This window comes from Cydia pomonella, chromosome 10 (genome assembly GCF_033807575.1).
Source record: "Cydia pomonella isolate Wapato2018A chromosome 10, ilCydPomo1, whole genome shotgun sequence".
Taxonomy (NCBI): Eukaryota; Metazoa; Arthropoda; class Insecta; order Lepidoptera; family Tortricidae; genus Cydia; species Cydia pomonella.
The window spans coordinates 4,206,589-4,219,765 of record NC_084712.1 but is presented as its reverse complement, the minus strand read 5'-3'; the positions used below and the strand labels follow the sequence as shown (position 1 = coordinate 4,219,765).

The 13,177-nt window shown below is 38.8% G+C and overlaps 1 protein-coding gene across 3 annotated transcripts in view; it reads left to right on the top strand.

The window, feature by feature from the left end:
- LOC133521856 (cryptochrome-1) overlaps window positions 1-13,177 on the top strand; it is a 30,017-nt gene that overhangs the window by 5,346 nt on the left and 11,494 nt on the right. Inside the window, exons 1-8 of one of the 3 annotated variants that reach the window (XM_061856955.1) lie at window positions 2,123-2,282; window positions 6,590-6,731; window positions 7,160-7,306; window positions 8,107-8,294; window positions 8,616-8,732; window positions 9,306-9,439; window positions 10,341-10,436; window positions 12,075-12,148. In XM_061856955.1, coding sequence (XP_061712939.1) covers window positions 6,602-6,731; window positions 7,160-7,306; window positions 8,107-8,294; window positions 8,616-8,732; window positions 9,306-9,439; window positions 10,341-10,436; window positions 12,075-12,148 — 886 coding nt within the window. In that variant the 5' untranslated portion in view covers window positions 2,123-2,282; window positions 6,590-6,601. The other 2 variants (XM_061856954.1, XM_061856957.1) reach the window with 2 other exon arrangements.

The window sequence follows — 13,177 nt, the reverse complement described above, 5'->3', positions numbered from 1 at the left end:
GTGGGGGGGGGGAAGTTACCTTTTTTTCAGATTTTTGCTCATATCGCGAATAACTGTACGAATAGCATCATAGTTCATAACATTTCGTGTGTTATGACGACATGGAGCCGATCTGATGATGGATCTGATGATGATCTGATGGTGGCCATGGGAAACTATGTGATAAACCAACGCAAACTAATTGTGTTTGGGGTTGTTAGAATTGTCGCGATGAGCATTAGTTGCCTGCGGAAAGAAGCACAGTCAGCGATAAAAGCTTGTATAATATTTGCCAAAAACTTATTTAGTATGTTTATCTGGAGACCACAAGGTGGTAAACCAATTTTCAAAACTACTTACACGAATTATTTGTCCTGATTTTATATATTTTTTTTGATAGATTGATAGGAAATATATACATGATTATTATTGTAAATAATTATACATGAAATATATACATGATAATTATTGTAAATAATTATCATGTATATATTGTCTAATAATACGAAGTATCTTAAAAAAATACTCGTATATGAGTATTTTTTCACACCTCAGAAAATTCTAATTTTTTTTGTTATCACCCGTTACATAAAAATATCAGCGGTTTTCTGAATGTTGTATACATAATAAATCAGTTTTTTCGCACATGTTTGACCTCACGCTCAGCGCTCTGGCCTCTGTCAGCCTTAGTATTATCATATCAGGGCTGTCCATAAATCAAGTCACATTTTTTGGCTACTTTTTGAGCATGGTTAATATCAGGATATATATTTGCCTACTTGGAAAATATATCTTTTTATCTATAGGTGTGTAATTATTCAGCTTCTTCGTGTTACTGTTTTACTTTGTGGATTACTAACGCAGCATGGGAATATTCCTAAAGGCCCATGTGAAATGTTCCTGCTGCTGACAATACATATAATATGAAACGTAATAATCTTCTGTAAGTACACACTTAATGGTGTATACTAATATGTTTGTAGGTAGGTACTTGCTATTGCTATCCATAGGTACGAGTACACCTAAACGTCCTTAACTCTTTTTCGGATAGCTGTAGCAGCGCACATGTAAAATTGTACAAAACTATATCTATATAAGGTATTATCAGTCAGCGGTCTAGCCGAGTCTCATCCATTTTAATACACAAATATTTATAAATTCTACCTGATTTTTTTATTCTAGGTACTTGCAATTCATTGTTTTTGTGTTGGTAAATAAATATCTTTTTTTGATATATATATTGATTTGACACGTGATATTTCTCTAGTCCCCCCCCCCCCCATAGTGATCATTCGCTATTTTTGTCAGACTCCTCCCCCCCACCCACCTAATCAAGTACGACGTGATAACGACAACCGCTCAGAGCATTTATTAAATAAATCTTATGTAGATATAACGACAGGGATTCCATATAAAGCGGTCAACACAAAGCAGAACGAGAGAACATCCAGATATACTAAAGCATTTTTCCCAAGCTGAAATGGAGACCTTCGCTATCGCTCGGTCAATAAAATAAAATATAAAAGAATGTACTTACTCGTTGGATGTGAAGTTTGGACGTTTTAGATGAACTACTTTTAAATGCTTTCCTATACATCCCGTACATTTTTTTTTATACTACGTCGGTGGCAAACAAGCATACGGCCCGCCTGATGGTAAGCAGCCTCCGTAGCCTATGTACGCCTGCAACTCCAGAGGAGTTACATGCGCGTTGCCGACTCTAAACCCGCCCCCCCTCATTGAGCTCTGGCAACCTTACTCACCGGCAGGAACACAACACTATGAGTAGGGTCTAGTGTTATTTGGCTGCTGTTTTCTGTAAGGTGGAGGTACTTCTCCAGTTGGGCTCTGCTCTAGATCTGGAATGACATCCACTGGCTGTGCTCTACCACACAAAGCGAGATGACATTCACAATGCCCATACCTCTCTTTTGGACGTAGTTTAAGGACGTACCCGGGTCCAACATTTGTTGGCATAGCGTTGTATAAAACAGTTTATAACTGAAACCTTCTAACTTCATACAAAAAAGACCTCCTTATATAGCGCGTACTTAAGGCTACCTTATAAAATAAAGTATAAATCTCACGAGCTAAAGTTCTTGAAGCTTCGAGAATTTACTCGAATGTGCCGGAAAATGTCGACGCGATTTCACTGTACCCGCGGGGCTTGAGACGGCCAGTTGTGCTCTGATTTTCATTCCATGTTTCATTTCAAATCCAGTGCTCGGCAATCCTGGTTTAAAGTAAAAAAATAATTTAGGCAGTTTATTGCCTTTTGAGTTTTATATATTTGCTGATTTGGGGTAAGCATTGTGATTTCGATTTTTGAATGATTTTTCCGTTTCTGAATGTTGTGGATTTTTTTGGTTTGTGGAAAATCTTTTACGTTTAACAATACTTTTTTACTTTGAGATATAGATAATACTGTGGATATTATTCACTTGTTTTTACGATATCTCCAGTAAGAAGTGAGTTTCTGCAGCTTATCCTGTTTTGCCTATTCTTAAATTCTTACAGTTCTCTGTAACTTAAAATAAACTAATATTGTTGACCAATTCAATTAATTAGGTCCTACATTCGATCAAACTTTCTTTCTTTACATTACAAGTAAATCTCTAGAAATAGTTAAGGCCGTCGGCATCTCATAATCTTTAATTATAAGTAAATCATTTATAAAGAATTTGTATAGCGTGTTTGTTAAAATTAAAACAATAGAGTTACAAACAGTGTTTCCATGTGAGTGGAAGAGAATTATCGTATTTCGTTATTTTCGTTGGCACAATTATCGTACGGATGAAAAAAGATCGTACGCCTATCAAAAGGCATTACCCCGAAAATTTTCCTGGAAAATAAAGAAAACACTATTTTCGTCTAAATTGTGCACACATCAGTTTTATATTTGTGTATTTTTGTGATAGATCCAAACAGTTAACAGACAATTTCAAATTCGACATATTTAACTTATACCAAGGAGCCCAACACGTCATATGTTGCTTCAAATACTAGAATTGGCATTGTCCAAGAGCTGAAATTATCGTACTTTTGCGTACGATAATGCTCTTTGGAATGTACATCGTACCGGAGCCCAAATTATCGTATATGTACAATAATTATCGTACGCCTGGCAACACTGGTTACAAAAGTAAGAGATTAGGGGAGTAGGTACCTACATGTTTTTTCTATGGTTGCGATTATTTCCGAAATATTTACTTTATCAAACAATAGCTTTTGGAAACCCCTAATCGTTTTGAAAGTCCTATTCAAAGACACCCCAAACCATTGGATTAAAGCCAAAAACAATCATCCCCTCTTGAAGTGTAGCTGAGGTACTCCGCAATTTATTTGTAGGTTTTATTTTACTGCATTGTCGGAATGATTGATTTATATATCCATGCCAAATGTCAGTTTTCTAGCCCTAAAGAATACGGAACAAAGCCCCGGACGGACAGACAGACGGGCATGGCGAAACTCTAAGGTTTCCTAGTTGAATACTGAACTCTAAAAACGCGACTACACGTCGTGGTCGTCCAATTTGTATTGTAGTTAAGTACCAATTGTTTTGTGATGTAGGCAGTTTCATTTTGCCCCTTAATTTACATTCTGATTTCTGATTGAAAGTATGCATCCATCCAGAAGAGTTTTTAGTTCTAAAGTTTCAAAAGCTTCCTTTAAAACTTAGCAAAATATAAAAACCTGACTGTATGTATACTCGTACATAATACCTACTTAAAGATTGTTAGACGACGACAATTATGTTTAATGATTTATTTTAGGCCACTTGCGATCTATATTTATGTATGACGTTAGTAACATTACATTAAACAATTTTACGGGTTAATACACGTATTTTTGTGTACAGCGATATTTATGCCTTTGATATTACTTATTTTTACAAGCTTTTATTTAACTTGCCCTGTTAGTATGTATGGGACAAATCTTGCAAGTTAAATTTGACGGAAGTAGGTCAAATTTTTTCCGGTGAAGCTGAAAATTTGCATACATATGTAAGTCGGGTGACAATGCAATATTATGGTACCATCAAGCTGATCTGATGAATGAGACAGGAGGTAGCCATAAGAACTCTGTGATAAAACAACGCAACCTAATTGTGTTTGGGGTTTTTAGAATTGTCTCGATGAGTATTAGTTGCCTGTGGAAAAAAAGTACAGTCAGCGATAAAAGCTTGTACCAAAAATGTTTTTTTTTTTGTTTTTTGACAAAAACTTATTCATATTTAACTCAGACCTCGTCGTGCCGCGATCAGTATCAAGTGGTCTTGTGCCCTAACTGCAGTTAGTCCAATCCAATATAACGCGTTCTTGGGCTGAAATGAAGCTCAATTGGCAATTGTCTAGACACATAGTTTATCTGTTGACAAAATTGCTTTTATGCTGACTGTTTCTGAATAAATGGGTTATCAAAGACTGTTTTCGTAGTTTCTAGCATGTAATCTAACCGTGATAATATGTATGACATTTAAAACGTAATAGGGTAGTACCTCGCGATAACTTTAATAAGCTTTAAAAATTGTAAAAATAAATGCGACCAGCAGAAGAGAAACCGGACATATGACATAATTGGCTCAAGTTAAAATGGAGATCTTCGCTAACGCTTTGGGCAATAAATGATATTGCGTGGTAACGGATTAAAATGGCTTCCTATTCGCAAAACAAATGTATTGCATTAGGCAGGTCCCCTAACCAATTATCGCGGTGCTCGCCATTGTAATTCTCTGCAATATCTGGGTTATATACACAATGCCCTATGATTTCAAGTATTATTGCAAAGGCAACCGCATTTTGTGAAGAGTAAGGTTCAGATTTCGACAAAACGCTTTGAAGTAAGTACGGTTTCGCGATGATAACTTCCAAAACTTCTTATCGTGCCTATTTTGCTAATTTATTCTTTAAAACCGTGGGGTTATTCCCACTAGTTACCATCAAGTTGTTACAAGTGGTAACTACTAGGAATTTTTTTCCCACCTTCTACCAAAGAAAAAAATCCCACTAGTTACCACCAACTTGGTTTGGTGGTAACTAGTGGGAATTTTTTTTCGCAGTAGTTACCACTGGTAAAAGGTGGGATTTTTTTTGCCAGTAGTTACCACCAATAATTAATTAAACGTCGAATTCATTATAAGTTAATTAGTTATTCGTTTCATTATAAGTCGATAACTGTTTTAGTAAACTGCCTTAAAAGTGATAAAAAAATCGGTTTTTGACTGATGTCTTAGTTCGCTCGTGTAATTGTGACGTTATTTATTGAAAAGGACTTTATTGTCGATGGCGCTTACGCCATTATCAACGATGCTCCTATACAAATACAACGATGCGCTACGCAGTGTGGCATAAGCGTCCTTGACAAAAGATCCAGGTTTCATAGATAACGTCACAATTAGCTCAATCTACACTGCGTAGCGCAGCGTTGTATTTGTATAAGAGCATCGTTGATAATGGCGTAAGCGCCATCGACAATAAAGTCCCTTTCAATAAATAACGTCACAATTGTAAGAACGAACGAACAAATCATTGAAAGACCGATTTTTTTTATCACTTTTAAGGCAATTTACTGTAACAGTAATCGACTTATAATGAAACGAAGATCTAATTAACTTATAATTAATTCGACGTTTAATTCATTATTGATAAAGGAACTCGATATTTATACTGTTTTTATTAGTATTGAATGCTAACCAAATTTTGGTCTTTTACATAATAAAAAATTCCCAGTAGTTACCACTAAACCAAGTTGGTGGTAACTAGTGGGAATTTTGTTTCCCAGTAGTTACCAGTGGTAAAAGGTGGGAAAAAATTCCGAGTAGTTACCACTGGTAACAACTTGGTGGTAACTAGTGGGAATAACCCAAACCGTGGGGCAAAGGCCTTTTTGTAATGGACATGAAGATGCACTCGTATGCATTTATACCGCGTATTTTTCCAGCGTAAAACTTTTGATAAGTAGAAGTTGACTGTAAGAAGGTCAGTATCAGGATTATTTGTTACGTAAGCATTCGGTTAGGTAATGTTACGCGAATTGGCAACTCGTAGTAAGTAGGTAGGTCCCGATATCTATGTAATATGATACTCGCATTGGTTATTGGCTTATGACGGAATTCAACAATAGAAATACTTCAGCGGTTAGATTGACTGTGTGCCTATATCAGTTATATCACCAAGAATCTACAGGTGTGTTCAAAAGCTTTGTAATTGTTTAACATGGCCGATAGAGTTTCATACATTTTGGCCGTTTAGATTAGATCTCGTAATTTCTGGTGTTTTATTTGTCATCTGCAATAATCACCAAAAACATTGGCTATTTTATACATTTTTGCTAGTCTGATGTTGAGATTTTGTATGGGAGATACCATTTTTTTTTTCGCGATTTCGAGGTTAGTCTCATAGTAAAGGTTGCTCAGTATGACCTATATATTCACCCCGTAAATGATTTTAGGTAACTAAAAATCATCCTGTATATTTATTATAGATATTACGAGATCTAATCTAAACAGCCAAAATGTAAGAAACTATATCGATCATGTTAAAGAGTTACAAAGCTTTTGAAATACACAAATTTACTTACTATCTCATCTCATAGTACCTTTCTTTTTCAGAACTGTTGAAAAATGATGGGTGGAAGCGTTCTTTGGTTCCGCCATGGCTTGCGTCTACACGACAACCCGGCGTTGCACGCCGCACTCGAGGATAATACTGTACCGTTCTACCCAATATTCATCTTCGATGGTGAGACGGCAGGTAAGTTGTACCTGGACTTTTACAAGGACCTTTGCATGTAGGATGTTGGGTGGTCGTCGGGCATCCAACATTCTAGTCTGGTAGCGCCTTACGTCCAGTTCACCCGGCCTTATCTCACAATTATCTATACGGGGTAGCTTTTTTGTAAGGCTACTAGATCGATAGCGAAATAGGTAGTTGGATCATGTATTACTTTAAATTCTGCCAGATTTTTGAAGCGATCTCGTATCGTTATATAGTTTTGTGACTGAGTTATATGTAGATCTGAACAAGTTTTCCGCCACCATGCATGATCTTCAGAAATAATACGTGTCTTGGTGTCATGATAACACATAAAATATTTCCTTTCCCGCAGCAATGCAATTGTTTAGATATTTTTTATAACTTTACGCGTCTAAGAAAAGGTACATGTTTTATATCTTATTTAGGAACGAAGCTGGTGGGCTACAACCGTATGCGGTACTTGCTGGAAGCCTTGGATGACCTGGACCAGCAGTTCAAGCGCCACGGCGGTCGGCTGATCATGCTCAAAGGACAGCCAAATGTGGTGTTCCGGAGGCTCTGGGAGGAGTTTGGTGAGTTAATTTTTGTGCTGGTTTATATTAGAAACGAAACTGGTGAGCTGCAAACACATGCGCTTGCTAGAAGCCCTGGACGACCTGGATCAGCAGATCAAGGGCCATAGCGGGCGGCTGATCATGCTCAAAGGGCAGCCTAATGTGGCTCTGGGAGGAGTTTGGTAAGTTCACTTATTGTGCTGGTTTATATTAGAAACGAAGCTGATGGGCAGCTCACAGTGGGCTACAACTACATGTGTCTGTTGGAAGCCCTAGATGACCTGGACCAGCAGTTCAAGCGGTACGGCGGGCGGCTGATCATGCTCAAAGGGCAGCCCAATGTGGTGTTCCGGAGGCTCGGAGGGTTTTGGTATGTTAACTTCTTGTGCTGATTTATACTAGAAATGAAGCTCGTGCACCACAACCGCATGCGTCTGTCTGTGATTGCAGGCTGCAGCGTACATCATTTGTCTGTTGCCTCCTGTCTGAACTCTACCTTATAATAAGAAGAAGTAGCTAAGCGGGTGAGGTACCCGAATCGACAAAAACACAAGTTTTTTGTCGAGAAGCGTGTATATTTAACACATTGAGTGCTGGGAATCCGCTCGGCGGGCGCTCTGTTTGTAGTCGCTTTCCTCTACAATGCGGGAAAACACTAGAATCGGCTACGCGTGTAGCGCTACGAAAAGTTTGACAGTGAATGCGTTAAAACACCTCATCCGTTTTACATCTGCAATTGTCTGTATCCATGTATGTAACCACTGCCAGTTTCGGTTAATTTATTTTGTTCCATCCTCTTATAATCGAAACTCCGCCAGGCATCCGCAAGCTCTGCTTCGAACAAGACTGTGAGCCGGTATGGCGCGCCCGCGACAACAGCGTGAAGCAAGCCTGTCGCGAAATCGGCGTGTCCTGTCACGAACACGTGTCGCACACACTCTGGGAGCCCGATACCGTCATCAAGGCCAATGGGGGAATACCGCCGCTCACTTACCAAATGTTCTTGGTAAGTTAATAATGCCTGGGGCTCGCAAACGCTCTAGGAAGCCGATACAGTCATCAAGGCTAATGAAGGGATCTCGTCGCCTTCTTGAACTTATTCTTTCTTGCCCGTCACGTTCATCCGATTCAGGAATAACTATCTAACCAATCCTATATTTCATCTCCGAGTATACCACACGCATTTGACTCCACTAGTATGACGTATTTTAAATATAGTGTAGATTTCCAATACGAGTCGATGTTAGTGCAATCTTGTTTATACCTATGTCTTCCTCTCCCTAAAACATGCTCTAACATTAATTAACTTGCAAAATTTATGTTATAGCATACCGTAGCAACGATCGGAGACCCACCACGGCCGGTCGGGGAGTTAGATCTGAGCGGCGTCAGGTTTGGCACCTTACCGGAGTGCTTTTACAGCGAGTTCACTGTCTTCGACAAGGTACGAATTGTATTCTAATACTGGTGGTGGTTCTATCAAGTAGTTCTATAGCCATGACAAGATGACTACGAAAGGGAGGTGTTGCCTAAATCGCCTGATACTGGTACAACACGCAGCATTAGGGATAAAGAGCCGGCGGAGTGTGTCAAATGCTAAAGCAGACAGGTTGTACGAGCATACGTCCCCATGTTTTGCTAAAACTCCCCAACCGAGATATATAGACGGTTTGTATGTGCGTTTTCGTTTACCGTTTCATGAATGTCGTTTAATGCTGAAACTTTATCAAGAAATACAAAATTCGGCTTATTTCATGGCCATTGTTGCGTTTTGACTCTTAAGCCGGTTGATTTTTATGTAAACTTTTGCAGCACGCCATATGTTTATAATGTATTTTTGTCATGCCTGAGTTTGATGGTCATGTGTATGAGATATAAAAGCGGACCTTGGTCTCCGAAGCTAGAGGGTACAACCATCAGAGTAACCGCTAAAATAAGAGAGAAACACATTAGAAATAACGATGAAAATTTATCCATGGGCACGTCTCTCAGTGTTAAGCTTCAATGTGACTTTCAGACTCCTAAGCCGGAAGACTTCGGTGTCTACCTGGAAAACGAGGACATTCGGATGATCCGCTGGGTGGGAGGGGAGACGACAGCCCTTAAGCAGATGAAGCAGCGCTTAAGCGTGGAGTACGAGACATTTTGCAGGTAGACATGATATAGTTTATACAAATTACCGACTGTGCCAGTGTGTGTTTTACGCTTAGAGCATTTAACCAACTGGAGACGCCTTGTCTCTAATTTTCTGTACAAAACAGTCTGCCGATTTTTGCGGGGGAGGTGCACGTTAAATTTACGGCTATTTGTACGTAACGTACAGATAAATGAGTATGACCATTTACCGAGGTTTTCGACGGAGGGGTAAGCTCTTAAAGGTGACTCCGGTTAGTTAAATGCTGTAAAGTTTTACTATATTAATTTACTTGTAATAGTTGTAATATACAAATAACTTTATAAAAGAAAAAAAAAAGTATCCTACTCATTTAGCTGTGTAACTTTTCTCTAGAAGTTTTTCGTTTAAAATTGGTTGAATATAACCAGTTTTAGACACAATTTGAAAAATAAAGGAAAAATTTATTGCCTAAGGCGAGACTCGAAATTGCGACTCCGGGATCACCCACCACTCCACCAACTTCGCAGTTCCTCATTAACCATACCACATTCCTCATTACCAACACATCTGTCGTCAGCACTACAATACATACATTGATACATTACAATTGTCGATTCTATCGTAAATGGAATCATGGTAGCAACACATTTCACGCAAATAAATATGTTTGCGATCCTCGCTCTGGGTCGTATCTGGTTCAGGTCTCCATTGCAGTTCAGCGCAGCGAGAATAATGGGGAGCTTTGAGCCAGATTCGATCCAGGGTGGGTTATTTTAGATTTAATTTTAAATTATTTTGACTCGCGTATCTGGTTTGATTTGTTTTATTTATTGTAAGTTGTAGTTTAATTTTAATGTGACATGTTTTATTAAAACGATTTGCACTAATAAATTGAGAATTTTCTACTGTTGATTTTAAGAAATGTGTATTATTTAGGGGTTCGTACCTGCCGACCCACGGCAACCCTGACTTGCTCGGGCCGCCCATCTCCCTGAGTCCGGCGCTAAGATTCGGCTGCTTATCTGTTCGAAGGTAAGTACTATTACCGACACAGTTTCTGTTCGACTCTAAACCTTATTGCGACGTTATAAGATCTACCAATGGTCAATTAAGAATAATTACGTTTTTCTACTCGTCGACTGTAATGGTTGAATTAAGATCTCGTATACCAAACTGTAATTGGGTACTTTTCATGTATGGGCTCCCAACTCAACTATAAGATTCATTTCGATACGCTGTACTCAACTCTTCTTCTTCTTCTTCCTCCTGCCCTTATCCCACGTTATGTGGGGTCGGCACAACATGTTCTTCTCTTCCATTCTCCTCTATCTTTCGTCACCTCACTATTTAAAAAAAATACCAATCACGTGCCGCCGCACCCATAGAAAAGACTAAACTCAGCAAGCTTCGTTGCCCAAACACGGTACTCGACTAAAAAGCTCTCTATTATATTACGATTATTTAAAATACTATTCAAACTGTCTTGAGTCATATGCTAATTGATACTTCTGTGACCCTAGTGAAAAAGGGTACAAGTCTCTGGCAACGCAGGTGTAAAAGGGTGTAAGTTCCACGTAACACTTATGCCCTTATACACCTAAACTGCCAGAGACTTGTACCCTTTTTCACTAGGGTTTTTTTTATATTAAAACTTATGGAGTGATAGCTGCGACGCGGAAATGATAGCACACCCAAACAAGTCTGTCGATGAATGCCCGACGTATGTGCTAATTGAGATTTCAATTGTATTTTGTGCAACAGGTACATTATAAGGGTTCTTAAATTTCAAGAGCCTAAGTTAGAGAACGAGTCACCACTCTCATCTCGCACAAATACGCGCCTTACAGCTGCAATGATGCATAATGTATTTTGGAAATCGCCAATCGTTATGTTGGGTCTTTTTGCAGAATACCCTGAATACGTATCATCGGCTGGGTTGATTATGTGTATGCAATATGTATGACTTGGAACAATGACCTAAGGATCTTGAAGTTGTAGCTAAATCCTGTTTCTTCAGAGGGAGTCTGTGCCAAGATATCTGGAACTAAAATGTTCACGTAAGATACTTGTTGTAATACATTGCGTGACACAGACTACACAGATACCGTATTATGAAATATTTACAAAGAGCGCGAGATCTCTACATAAGTGCAATTTTACTTGAACAGTCACCATCAGATAAATCGGAGCGGCCAAGGTGTTCAAAATACTTGAACATTCACTTTAAAGTTGTGATAATAAAGGCTTTGTAGATTTTACAAAAAACAGTTCAAACTATCAGATGTCAGAGCCACTAGACCACGAGCCCGTTGTTGAGATGGTCTGGACACGTGGAAAGAATGAGTGAAAGAAGGCTAACAAAGAGAGTGTATGAGGGAGAAGTAGAAGATGGAGCTGGAAGGAGTAGACCTCGGCGGACTTTCTCTTATTAAATCGGGGAAATCCTGAAGAAAGGCCAGGTCAAGAGCACCCTAAACCGGGGAGCGTATATGAGGAATGTTATGAAAGAGAAGGAAGCGAAAGAGGAATGCCAGGATCGTAGCGAGTGGAAATCCGTGGTCTCTGGCTACTCCCCCCCTTAAAGTGTAATTTCAGATTGGTAGTACTATTATTTATTCTGTGGTATGACTTCATTGAGTTCATTTTCTCTAAAGTTCCGTTATGTTTCAGTTTCTACTGGGCTATCCAAGACCTGTACCGTCAAGTGCATCAAGGCCGACTTCCGCCAAACCAATTCATAACAGGTGATATAACAACACATTATATAATTTTTACACATTATACAGATCGTGTCATTCACGATGACGCTTGCCTTAACTCGTAATGTCATGTTATTATAGGTTAGATTTGACAAATCTGCGCGTCATCGTGGATGGCTTTTTAGCAATAAGACCGCCTGTTGTTACTTAATTTGTAATTTGTGTTCTTTACTGTATTGAAAAATAAAATAAAGATTATAAAGACAACCTTCTACCGGTATAAAGTATATGGCACTTTTTAGGGTTCCGTACCTAAAGGTTGCAAACGAGGCCCTATGCCCGCCTGATGGTAAGCAGTCACCGCCGCCTATGGACGCCTGCAATGAATAATCATAATCCAAGTTTGTGACCTCGATTTACTGCCGGACTACCGGATTTGAGACAAACGCTAATTTTTTTTAATACCACGACGGTGGCAAACAAGGAAAAGGCCTGCCTGATGTTAAGCAGTCCCCGGGGTGTCAACTCCAGTGGTGTTACACGCGCGTTGCCGACCCTTTAAAAACCTGTACACTCCTTTTTTGAAGAACCCCATACTGTAGATCCTCGGGAAAACCATATCAGCGGGCTGTATCTCACGAACAAACCCCGTTATCAATGTTGTAATTATGATTTAATGGTAGTTAAGGCGAAGTTATGTACCTACTAAAGGCGAATTTAGGGTACGTATTTTGGCCAATCCTTATTTTCAATGAACTGCAACATTCATAACGTAGTTTACTCATTAATCTTTATAGGTAGAAAGTTGAAAGTGTACTTATACTTCAATTGCCGCTGTAACAACAAAATTGACGTGTTCAACCCAAAAGATACAACATTGTCGATCGATAAGATTGATTTCAAATTGAAGCTAGGTATATGGAACTTTTGGTTGAAAATGGCACAAATAATTCATACTCAAGTCTAAAAACTGCTTTTAGCTAGTAGCAGTAGTAGTAGTTGTACCTACATGAAACATTGTTGATTGTTAGGACAGATATCATTATATAGTGTAAAACAAAGTCGCTTTCCGCA